The 13,462-nt window shown below is 39.1% G+C and overlaps 1 protein-coding gene across 5 annotated transcripts in view; it reads right to left on the reverse strand.

Annotated features, from left to right (window-relative positions):
- DOCK9 (dedicator of cytokinesis 9) overlaps positions 1 to 13,462 on the reverse strand; it is a 282,353-nt gene that overhangs the window by 171,237 nt on the left and 97,654 nt on the right. The window contains exon 1 of one of the 5 annotated variants that reach the window (XM_058548415.1): positions 4,685 to 4,841. The exons of 3 other annotated variants lie outside the window; for them this stretch is intronic. In XM_058548415.1, the coding sequence (XP_058404398.1) occupies positions 4,685 to 4,810 (126 nt within the window). In that variant the 5' untranslated portion in view covers positions 4,811 to 4,841. Of the gene's footprint in view, positions 1 to 4,684; positions 4,842 to 13,462 lie in introns of those variants that run through there. One more of the 5 variants, XM_058548413.1, reaches the window with a different exon arrangement.

The following is a 13,462-nucleotide window of genomic DNA, read 5'->3' on the forward strand; positions in this document are numbered from 1 at the left end:
GCTCAGTGTTGTAATGAGGTAGTGACAGAAGTGGTGGAAGCCCCTTCTCTGGGATAGTTTTCCCTGCCTGCAAGGTAATTAAATTCACGCCAGCCCTATCTAAGCATGCACTCCCCAAAGATTCCTTCCACGGAGCACTCCACAAAAATTTCAAGGCCCTCATTCATGCAAACTGTTCATACGAATGGTCAGGGGCCCCTAAGCCTTCCGTAAAGCAGGGCTGGATTTTTTAGGCTAAAAAATCAAGATCGTGTCCTGCTGGAGCTGATGATGATTTAAGTGTTGTCTGCCTAACTGGGAAAAGATGGATGAGATTAACACTCACTGCGCCCAACAAATATCATGTAAAAAGCATTTCTGAGGAGGGAAGCCCCTCATTTCCCAGACCTTGCTGCTTGGGGAGAGGGAGGTGGTTGGTCTCACTCACCTGAGTATCCCCAATGCACTCTACAGTAAGTCTGGCAAATCTCAGCGCCTGTAAATGTGGGTTAAATGAACGAATAAACAAATGACAGGAAAACCAAAGAGCTTAGTGGAAGCTCATAGCTCTGAATAAGTAAAATGTCCTGTTTTTGTCACCTTGGAATATGTCATTACATACAGCATACAGAAACTTCTTTCCTTCACCACTCAATATTTTCAAAACAAAGAAACTACTTATTAAATATCACCAATGTAATTAATATCATTACTTAATTATTTCTAAAGACGTCTAGAGGGATACAGGAACATCTGTAGGGCAGAAGGGCTTTATAAGTATAATTTAATTAACTCAAGTGCAGTCATCTAAAGTCTTATAGGATATTTACAACAACATGATCATTGCCTATAAGTTTATACTTCAGAGTTTGTATCTTAATTCACTTCTGCTACTTCTAGAGTGAAGAGAGCTTCAGGGAGAGAAAAGGTTTTCCCAGGTAACGCACTGACTTCTAAGACCAGAAGCCCCATTACCTGCTCCTTTCTATGTTGGCACACGTGCTGCCTTCTCACGTAGTCAGTGAGCTAATCATCTGTTCGTTCAAATATCAAAATAAGAACTCAGACTCCATTTTTAACACTTGAAGATCCCAGAAAAATAACATAAATAGAAAAGGCATCTCTAAAAAGAAACTTTTCAAAAAATACCTACCGAGTATACCTAACACATGAAAATTCAGCTCTTCTCTATCTTCACATCCTTCAACTTTCAAAATAAGACCTGCGCTGCAGCCCTACCTTCCTTCTGAAAGAAACCCAATGAAAGGGCAACACGAATGACATACATCTCAGCCATTTCTGACTCTTTGAGGCCACACCCTTTTCCTCTAAATTGTTGAGCAGTAACAATTAGAATAAATTATTTCCAGGAATTACTTAGAGGTTGGGGGGCAAAAATAGGTATTCAAAAGTAAGCAGGGTAACTAACTTGTAGACATCAAGAATATCCTGATTGTTCCCCTGTTAGTCATTCACAGCCCACAAAGTCATTTTTCAATGGAGTTGGCAGTGAGCCTAGATAGGAACGGGGAAGTTTCACCATGCATTTCCTCCCCGGCTTACTGTCACAATGAGGGAACAAGACCCACCTACATAGGTGTCTGTAAGTTGAACCTTGCAGCCTCTGAAACTTTATAATATCTAAACACATACTTCTCTTAGAAACACCGACTTTACCTAGCATGGAACAAGCAGCCACTGCTAAGGGAAAGCTTAACTGTTGCCCTGGCAGAGCGGAAAGAAACATTACAGTAGCCCCCATCCACAGGGGATACATGCCAAGATCCCCCGTGGATGCCTGAAACTTCAGGTAGTACCAAACTCTATTTATATTATGTTTTTTTCCTATACATACATACCTATGATAAAGTTTAATTTATAAATTATGCACAGTAAGAGATTAACAATTAATAACAATTATAACAAGATACTATAATAAAAGTTATATGAATGTGGTCTCTCCCAAAATATCTTATATTGTACTGTACTCAACCTTCTTCTTTTGATGATGATGTGAGATGATTCAATGCCTACGTGATGAGATGAAATGAAGTAAATGTGGGCATTGTGACCTCGCACTACTGTCAGACCGCCATGGACCTCAGGTAACTGAAACCGTGGAAAGCAAAACCATGGATAAGGGGGAACTACCGTATTGCCAAAGAAAGCGGCCAGAGGAGACTTCTGATAGAAGTTTCACAGAACAAGTACTTTTTCTGACTTGAGTAAGTGCTTTAAGATATATTTACTAGTACATTCACTGTTAGTCATTCAAGTCCACAGTCATTTTTCAATGACTGTACCTCATACTAATAGCAAAGAATTGGAAACAAATCGAATAACCATCAAATTATGGTACACTATAAAACAGAATACTATGCAGCCATTAAAAATAGCATAAATCTATATATGGTGATGGAGAAAGATGTTCTTGCTATGTTCTGGGAGAAAATTAATGTAGAAATCTATAGTACTAGTACATTTTCCAAACATACACAATAAGTTATATTTTTACACACACAGGAGAAAGTCTGGAAGTGTATACACCAAACAAATAATTAATAGGGGGCACTTTTGGAAAGTAAGGGTACTTTATCTTTTTCCTGCTATTTCTACACTATTCACATTCTTATTATATGCATTAATTACTTTTATGCTTTCTAAACTACATAATATTTTCCCCCAAGACTGATTGAGTACATAACTAAAACCAGCAAAACTTGATTTCAAAATGATACCTCTTGAATAAAGTCAGTTACTTACATTTAAATGTTACAGATTTGGAGATTCTCACCAAGTACATGGGCTACTGACACAATAATATAATACTGAATAGCACTATAAGTAGATCTCATGGCTGTGCAGAATACTTTTACAAATTCATCTTGGAAAAAAGTTGTATTCCAAGCAGTTTGTTAAATTCTCATTTGTTGTGGGATAATCACAGGTAAGGAGATCTGCCCTGGGCAGAGGCCCTGCTTAAATATCCTTGCTTCTCTTATCTGATATTAGCTCTTTTTATCTTGCTTACCCTGATGGAAGAAGAGAAACACTATCAGATAAGAAAAAGGTTCTTGTATCAGATGTTGCCTTCAACTCTCCTTCACACCTCTCTCTGCAGGTGCACAGAGCCAGAGCTCTCCAGGCTGCTAGAAGCTTCTGGGCCCTGACAAGCACTTCTGCCAGGTGCAGATGCAGCCAGCACAGCCTTATCCATTGCAATGGAAACACAACTTCCCGTGGAACTGCCTGGAGTGAGATTTGACCTAAACAAATGACTGGGAGACGAGTAGCCAATTTTTTGAGCACTAGAGAGAAAAGTAAGTTTTTAAAAAGTGACTTGCGTGATTTAAAAAAAAAAAAAAATCACACAGCATCTTTCTACAGTGTAGTTAATCCTCTGGACAAATATTTCTACACATCTGGAGAATCACTGACAAAAGATTTTTAAGAATATTCACAAGGGAACCCAAACCACACAACTTCCTCCAAGAAATCATAAGTTACATCAGCTGGGATCCTTAACCAGTTAAATCTATATAGCACATAAGTGGCTCAAGCTACTCAATAGATAAATGAACTATTGTGCTAGCAGAAGGGAATTCAGGATAATGAATAACATCTCTAAACAATATTCAGGGGGAGAGAAACCTAAATCTCTCAGATGAAAATCTGCAGTGAAAAAGCCCATCATACTTTAATTTCTCAGTTCACTCTTAGCAATATAATTTTGAAGGCAATACAATAAATGGCAGTCTCATGTATCAGGGAGGAAAGCAACTTAATCCAAATCAAATCCATTATAGAGAAGTTTAAGTTCAGACTCTTAAAGACATTAAGTTAATTAACCAAACATTTTATGATAACAGCAATTGAACCTCCATGTTAAAAAAAATTACTATATATAATTGCTAAGTACTAGTTTAACAATCCCTTTAACAGATCATTTGAAAGGCTCAATTGTCCCCTCTGCAGTGCCTGTTGGTGATTTTTTGCAGTTCGCTTAAAAAATTATGTGCCTTTATTGTACTAAAGAAATTCCGAGAGAGAAGCACAACCTACTCACTGATGATAACAGCACAACCATTTTTCACATTCCTTCCTTACAAAGTCTACCAAAGCACTTGAATTTATCCAAACTGCTATGACTTTAGCTAACGTTAAAAATAGAAACTTTTCTATCAATTGGTTCAAGTTTATTTCTTACTTTGTTCAAGGCAAACCTGTTAAGATGAGTGAGTGAGAACACATGTAATTTCATGTAATTTCAACAGTTACGTTCCTTAAAACCCAATGTCACCTTAATTTTCACAATAACATAAATACATAATGTAAAAATGTTTTCATTTTGCAAAAGACTACTTTGTCAACCCTACAGAAGGCAATTACAATGTGCCTCCCCGGGTTTACCTCCGGCAACACTGCAGCTAGGTGGGACATAACTTTGAACAATACATAATAGTTGTTCTATACAAAGAAGCCTCTGGAAACCACATTCACCCACAAAATGTCAACATATCTTTCCTCACAAAAAGAATTAAAGTGGAACCGAAGTCAAGCTACAGGAAAACAGAGAGAGGAGAGTTCACAAGAGACAGAGCAAGTTTTAAAATCAAGCCGAGGGCAAGAAGGCACTAGTCGCGCACAGGATGAAAGCACTGCGTGGAGAAGACAACAGAGACGCTGCGGAGGAGGCACCTCTTACCAGCACGGGCCCTGGGCTCTCAGCTTCCACTTCTCCCTGAGCGGCATCCTTGCACTGCAGGGGGGACTCGATCACCAGCTCCTTTTTGACACTTCTACCACTTGTCCTGCATTTATCAGCCTGCATTCTCAGCTGAAAACACAAGTCAGAAAGTCTGCAACTGGAACAGCTGCGAGTCCCCGGCCGTGCAAGGCACACGCATGCCAGTGGCCCGAGGAAGAAAAGAAAGCTGGCTTCCCAGGCACAAGTGGTCAGCCCCACTGTCTGGGTCTGCAGAGCCTGCGGGGTGGGAGGGCATGCCAGCAAGGGCCAGCCTCCAGGGGTGTTACTACTGCTCGGAAAATGGGAGGTTCCCACTTGCCGGCCAAAGGAAAACAAACCCCGAACTGTACAATACTCAGTGTACTGCCTCTCCGATAAAGACCAGCCTCATTGTGTCTGCTCCCCACGGCGTGGGCCAAATCAACCCAAATCAAAACACTGCAGTGTTTAAAAGAAAACCAGTCACAGTTAGACTCCTTCATAATTACTTCAAATCTGAAGCTCCTGGAACGGAAGAGCAGCTAGGTCGTCTGGGCGTTCTAAAATTCTTATAGTTTCTGGATGCTTTCCTTCGTGTTATGGCTAAAAACCAAATACTTGGCTGACGATCAAAGCAGGGAGAAGCAACCAGCATGGGGTTCCCACAGCCTGCACCTCATGGGTGCAGGTATAAGGAAAGAGTTTCTCCCTGCATGACCGACCGCAGCACGCAAAACTTAATTTATCTACTATTTTATGCCAGAAACACAAGGTGATCAAACATTTTCATGGGATGTCACATATCATGGTAAATGCTTTTATTCAACAGAATACTACTTTCAGTCCATCCACAGGTGTGTGGGTACCAGTAGGCAATGAGCCTGGGACTAGGTACCAAAGAAGATCATGGTAAAAATATAAGGCTGATTGGGGGGTGAACATGATGTAATCTATGCAGAAATAGAAATATAATGATGTACACCTGAAATTTATACAATGTTATAAATCAATGTGACCGCAATATAATAATAAATAAAAAATAAATAGAAATCTAAAAAAAAAAAAAAAAGCAATGTAGCCCCTAAGGAATAAATTACGAACCTGAACAACAATAAAAAATATATATATATAAGGCCAAGTGTCTCTCCCTTCAAGGAACGGCAGAGCAAGCTGGAAAAGCAAGACGAATAGACATCATAAATGACAGATTAATATAATTAATAGAGCTTTACACAAAAGCACAGGATAGTAGCTGGATCACCATGCCATGGTTCAATGGTGACAGCACCCAAAATGTGTTTTCCCAAAAGCCTGCTATTTTTATCATTTCCTCACGTTAATAGCGCAGGAATTTTTAAATCATTTAAAAATTATCTCTTAGGAAAAATTAAAACAAAAGTGTTATGGGATTTATTTAAAAATTACATGGAAAATGAGCATTAAAGTGAGATTAAATATTAATCTGCACTTCCTGGGATGCTGCAGAGCTTCTCCCAGTTAATAACTCTGCTTATTTCCTTGAAATCAGGGAGGATTTAGTAACACTAGATAATGGAAGTAGTAGTAGTAAGTCAATAATGGAACTAGGTGTCACTTAGCAACAATAGGTGCCATAAGTACACTACCCAGGGAAATACATAAACCATTATACAAGATAGAGGTACAAGTCTCTCACTTTCCAGGGAAAGTAACTGAGGCTGGGAGGGCTCAGGGGGCAGCAGGGAAACTGACATGGCACCCTATGTCCACACATTCTCCTCCTTCCCATCAGGGCCTGCCGAGGCCACTCCAGTCCCTGTCACTCAAACACCAGGAATCCTTCTGAATGTGGATATTAATTGCATAATGAGTCACAAGGGTTCAATAAGTCCAAAAAACAAATTGGTAGTTTTTATAATAATTTTTTTAAACTACCCAATTTCTCAACCTTGGATAATCTTTTAGGGTAAACATAAACTCACCAAATCTGTGTTTCAAAATAATATGATCTATGAATTTAAACAAACCTATCTTCGTAAAGTTATAAGAGGATAGGAAACAAAGAGCCTCATAAAAGAGTTACACAAATATAGAATTGAAATAACAGTTAAATCAAAACTTAGAAATGTCTTGTCAATCAGAGGAGGCAAGAACGGATCAAGCCACAAGCACTAAACCGACAAACTGAGCCTTAGTAAAGTACAGCATAACTAACAACTCGAAAACCTTTCTGAAATGGCTCGAAAAGTTCTGAATAGCCCAATTCTCCCTCAAATCCCCATCATCATTAAGCTACCAGAAGTTCTGGACTTTACAGGGAGAAATGCTATCTTATTTATGGGGTCAAAATACTCTGACATTCTGTAAGTAATGAGAAGGAACTTAAAAGGTTATTTATTTTATGAACACTGTGAGTGCTTGCTGTGGCCTAAGCCCTGCATAGGTAATAATTTATTTAATCTTCATAACAACCCTATGAAGTAGGGTCATCCCCATTTTACATATAACATGGTTAGTCCCATTTTACAGATGAGGAAACTGATGCACAGAGAGGTTGCATATGTGCAGAAGATCACACAGTGAGCAGTGGCAATATGGATCCACACTCTTAACCGTAATACCATGCCAAATCAGTTGTCTATTCCATCTATGCCAACTGCTAAAAAGCACAACTATGTAAAAGCTACTGATCAGCAATTAAAGATAAAGGCAGCATCTGGGTTTAATCGCAGCAAGGTAATTTAGTGAAGAGGTTAAAAGGTAAAAATGGCATTCACAGCACAGTGTCTGTCCATAGTAAGTGTTCATTTAATGGTAACTACTGTTATTGTTGTTGCTGTTGTTATTCAAATCTGAATAAATTAACATTAGTCTTAAATTCAGGACTTCGGCTGTGTGATCTAAAATGACATTTCCACCAACTGTGTTGCTACAACACATTACAAAGTTCTTCAGCAATTTAAAATCAACTGTTCCTCCCTCCTTGCTGCTTGATTATGACAGCTGCCTTCAGATAGTTGTCTTGAACCCCGTATTCATGCCACGAACCAGGCATCATCTTCTTCAAGTTTTTCTACATTTTTCAAAGTTTTAGCAATGAATTTATATTTCTTTTGTAATCAAGGAAAAAACTTTGAATTGGCTCTGAGCTTCCAGGTAGGCAGGACAGAAAGGCAAACATGATTAGTTCCATAAGTCATATCATCAAAAGAGAAAACAGGGGCCAGCCCGGTGGCACAGTGGTTAAGTTTGCGCACTCTGCTTCGGCAGCCTGGTGTTCGCAGGTCCGGATCCCGGGTGTGGATCCATGTACTGCGTATCAAGCGACGCTGTGGCAGGCGTCCCACACACGAAGTAGAGGAAGGTGGGCACAGATGTTAGCCCAGGGACAATCTTAATCAGCAAAAGGAGGAGGATTAGCAACAGATGTTAGCTCAGGGCTAATCTTCCTCACCAAAAAAAAAAAAAGAGAGAAAACATACCAAGCTGTGAGGCAAGTAAGTTTTTTTTAATGTTTCTTACACAGAGATTTACATAAAAGGAGACTTAACAATTAATGTACTAGACAAGGTTCTCAACAGGTGTATAGGAAATGCAGCAGCAAAATTCACACAGCTTTCTCACCACCACCTCAGAGCATTATACTTAAATCCTGGATAAAGGAAAGCAATTCTGAGAGCAAGACAGTCATCTAGTCTATCACCTTCGAGTGGGTCCAACTTATGAAAGAAGGAAATTCTCAGGAGGTAGAGGAATAGAGATACTACTGTCAGCTTTCCCGCTACATAACTTCTCAGGCAATGCAAAGTGCTCTTGTTCTATTCTGCTCGTTTAGTACAGACTGACACTTGAGAAGTCTGACGGTCAAGGGGAGTCACATAGCACAGCATTTCACTCCAGAACCTAAACCTCCAAGTAGGATGTGGTTTCTCTAAGGGGTTCATGAGATCAATGACTGAGGACGTGAAAATGACATCTGGTCAGAGTAGCCACAAGAGGAAATGCCATCTTAGAATGACAGGAAGTAGGTGGCCAAGGTTTCCGTTACAACATTTCAAAGACCAAGGTATATGCTGGACGTCTGGATTCAAATCTACAAACATTTACTGAGCTCCTACTATCTAACCTCAAGTTCTTTCACACATTAACTTGTTTAACTCTTACAATAACAAACACATCTATTAACATGGATTAAGGGTATAGAGTTGTACTGTTTAAACAGAATGGAGTAAACCCCATGAGGAAGTAGGAACACTTCAGAAGTAGGATGGAATGATTGCTTCTGTATATGGGTTTCAGTTCTCGGATTTAAAATGCATACAAATTGTCAGACAGGTTGGGTACACAAACCATGAAAACTTTATAGGAAATGTAAAGAATTTTCCAAGGGCAATTTTTCACTATAAAGAAGGCTGACTTTAGACTCTAATGCTACCATCTTCCCCCTCCCACTGTAAGATGAAGTTCCATCACATTTTGAAAAGCAAGAAGCTGAAAGACCCTCTCATCCAGAGGACTCCTACACATACCTCAAGACCAGTTTAAACGCCACTTTCCCTATGAAACTTCCTTGATCCTCCTAGCCGGAATTAATTAGCTCCTCTTCTGTTACCGTTCTGGGGAGCTTTTCACAGTCTACCTTTTATTAAGTTTGTACATGTCACGCTCTTCAGTAAGACTGTAAATTCACGAGGGCAAGGACTGTATCTTAACCACTTTTGAGTCTCCAGTGTTTTAGGTACCGCAAGCACTCAAAATATATTTGCTGAATTGAATGCTTACATCAGTTTTATGTCACTGGTTATCTTTAGCCCTAAAGAGAAATTTAGTTGTAAAAATATGCAAACATTTTCATTTGTTAATGGCCCAAATTAAGGCAGAAGCATTCAACTGTTCATCAACTGAAACCCAAAGGACTACTTACTAATAATTAGAATGTTCTTTTGTCCCAGCTAAGAAAATGTTGTTCTGCAAAACTTGCTAGACATTTTTTGACACAAAGGTACACTTGGAAACAACACAACTGAACCTTTAAGAAGTGCCAATAAACTTGTTTTTAGCAACAAATTATATAAAATTTGAAAATGCATTTTGCTGTAGCTAATAACTATATACGGAATAACTTTACAAGGAATAAACATCAATTATCTCAGTGAAATTTTTTACTCTCCCATTAGGGGCTCTCAGCATATCACAAAGATATTTAAAATATAACAATTAACTTTAAAGGCAAAAAATGTTTATACGTATTTTTTGGAGTAGAGGCTTTAAATTATATATATATGCCTTTAAAGTATATATAAAGTACACTTAAATATATAAAATATATAATACAAACACATACACATACTTTGGAGTAGAGACTTAAATATATGTTAGACATATATATATCTTTTCTCTGTATTATTTTTTTATTGAGGCAACATTGGTTTATAGCATCATATAAATTTCAGGTGTACATCATTATATTTTGACTTCTATATAGCCTACATTGTGTTCACTACCAAAAGTCTAGTTGCTATCTGTCACCATTCAAATGTGCCCCTTTATCCCTTTCACCCTGCCCCAGCCCCTTCCCCTCTGACAGCAGATATATATATATCTAGATATAAGTATTAAATAAATAACTATAAATATTATATATATACATATTTATATTTAAGTCTTCAAAGTAATCATTCCTTTTCTCTTGTTCTGGGAAAATTTGAAATAGTAAGTAAAAATTATTATGAAAAATTGAAAAAAGGAGCAAATAACTAAAGATTTGCCACAGTGTATTGTTACTGCTCAGCTTACTGGCCAAAGAAAAGAAAAGGTATCAGGAAAATGACCTGCCCTTCAGAGAAAAACAAAAACATGGGAGATAAGAAGGCACAAGAACTAGCAAAACAGAGAAGAGGTCAGGATTAGAGGCAACAGATGCAGGGAGCCAAGTGATGAACAGTCAGTTACGGTAGAGCAGGGATACAGCGACAAAAAGAACAGATGTGGGGCAGGTGGAGGTGGGAGAGGAGAGAAGATTTCTACATCAGACCCTTGGGGCCTCTTAAAAGAGTTAATATAAAAAAAAAATACAGTCTGATGTAAAGTCTGATGCTCACCTCAATTATTTTTGTCATTAGACATTTAACCAAATAATCACAGAAATGGAATATGCATCATCATCTAGTCTAGCGTTTCTTAGCCTGGAATCCAAGGCTGAACTCCGAGGAAAAGCGGTCCGTGAACCCTCTAAAATTACATCCAAAATTTTGTGTGCCTGTGATTTTTCTGAGGAGAAGCCCCTAGAGTATTTCTAGTTCTTAGAGAAGGGATCAAGGGAAGATTCTCCACTCGCAGAATAAGGACACTGGGGTCCAAAGAGATCAGCTGGAGAGCCAACCAAAGTTTTGAGAAAGAAAGCTCTTCGCTTTAGCAGGTTCAAATTCTAAGTAGAGATAACAGCTATTTAAACACCAGGCACCAGTTAAATAAACAAACCATTAGATGGCAATCAGCAGTGTCAACAGCTGCAGTCTACTCATTTGTTGATGGATGGCCAAGTCAGCAAATGGGTCATTACATGAAGCCTAATGCCCAGTGGACAACCCAAGACCAATAAATATACCTCCAAAACAAGGCAAATAATATAACCAATAAAAATTATGTTTTTTGAGAACTCTTAATGACATTGAGAAAATGCCCACAATTATACACACATACAAGACTGAAAAAAACATACAACAAAACGTGACTGCTGATTACCTCTGGTATGTGAGACTATTAGTGATTTTTTTCTTCTCTAAACTTTTTTGTTTTCCAAATGTTCTTCAAAAGCCCTTATCACTTCTATAGTCAGAAATTAATGAATATGCTGTATTACAAGATAACGGTATAGAAAAAGCTCACATCGAGGTTTTAGCCCCCACTACATCACTCAACAGCTGTGTGATATTGGAAAAGTCACTTCACCTCTCTGGGTCCCACAAACTTCACCTGTAAAATGAATGACTTACACCAGATCTTTCCAACTATATATGTCTATAATATCAACTCTTAAAACTTCCCTTATTGATGACATTTGGGGGAAAATAAACCACCCGAATGGAATGATAAACATTTCAAAATCACATTGCCCACTACATACAAAAGAAAAACACAAAGACTAAAAAGTAGATATATTTCTGTGTCAGATCCTCATTTCCAGCAGAGCAGGGGCAAAGCCGAGACTGGCAGATGACAAGAACTATAGGATGTTCCATTGGTGAAGAAGGGTGTCCAGGGGGAGGCCTGCTGCCCTCTCTACACAGCTCTAGGGTAAGCCCACAGTACTGGGACAGCAGGGGACAGACCCTCAAGAAGGCTCTGTTTTTGGATGAGGAAACTAAGATGGGGAGAGTCCTTCCATTTCTAAAGACCCTCTCTGGTACTGGCTGTGTGAATTTAGGACAGTGACTTCACCACTCTGGAGGCCCCAGTTACTTCATCTAGAAAACAGGGATCAGAATGCCCACCATTATAATCCTAGCTAGATTTTGTTCATTCTCAAGACCTAGGTGGATAATGGACATGTCCCACTATGTGGAAAAACACTCCCTGCAGCCACAAATGTTCAAGAAGCTTCTCAGTAAAGATAGCACCACCCCCACAAATGACACCCCATTTCCCTGCTTCCATTTTCCCATAGCCCCTATCACCATCTAGCATTCTATATTCTATTTTTCTTATTTGTTTAATGTCTGTCTAATCCCAATTTTCACAAAAAGTTCCGTGAGGACGGAGATTTTTGTCTATTTTGTTCACTGCTCTATTCCCAGGTCCTAAAACAGGGTAGGTGCTCAAAACACATTTCTTGAATGAATTTACTGAGGGGTCAGGATCCCCTCAGTCTGGATATAGAGCTCTTACACTCTGGACACCAATAGTTTTTTTGTGAACTGTCAATCTATTTTAATCACAATAATAATAATTCAGCCAGCAGCATCAATGATTTGTTTTAGAGACGGAAATTTACAAAGCCAAGGAAAACATAATGTGCCTGGGATTTTTCTCAGGAAACGAAACTCTCAGCCTGAGTTACCAAAGCCGGGCCTGCCATGTAGCCTCAACCTTGCCTGGAGCTATCCCAGCACCTTCTATCTCCCCTCGTCAGCTTTAAGCACTGGGGTGGGGAGGGGGATGTGCGCTATGTCACAGTAGGCAATCCCTAAACGTTTGCTCATAGAGTAAATGAGGAAACTGCCTCATCTTGGTTTGACTTCTCGCAGACCCAAGCCTCACAAGAGTTCACATGAAGTAGAATTTTCTAACTTTCCTCACTACGTGACAAATACTGAGGTTAAGGGCCAGAGAATGTATGCTTGGTGAAGAAAACAATCAAAAACTTTTTTAAAAAGTTTAAAGTTTCTCTTTCGAAATAAAATGCCTCATTCAATGATAAATGGAAGACAAATGTCCATTCTCTCACTTCTCCCCATATCCATCTCCCAAAGCAACCTAGTGAAAAACACAACCAACCACCCTCCAAGTTTATCAGTTTTGTAAAATCTTTATTTGTGTACGTTAAATTAACTTAAAGCAAGTTCCATCAGTGTTTACAAGGTGCAAAGCCGGTGGACCATCTTGATTTATAGATGATAGAGATGGGACAAGCTGGCAGAGGTCACATGGCTCTGATTACTCCCAGGTGGCACAGTTCACAGCCATCAGCTACCTAATATGGAGGGAGGGGAGCGGACTGGCCTCAAGCAAATGCTACATACCTACTTCCACAAAAAGGAAAGCCCCCAGGCTGCGAGG

The sequence above is a fragment of the Diceros bicornis genome, chromosome 9 (assembly GCF_020826845.1).
Source record: "Diceros bicornis minor isolate mBicDic1 chromosome 9, mDicBic1.mat.cur, whole genome shotgun sequence".
NCBI lineage: Eukaryota > Metazoa > Chordata > Mammalia > Perissodactyla > Rhinocerotidae > Diceros > Diceros bicornis.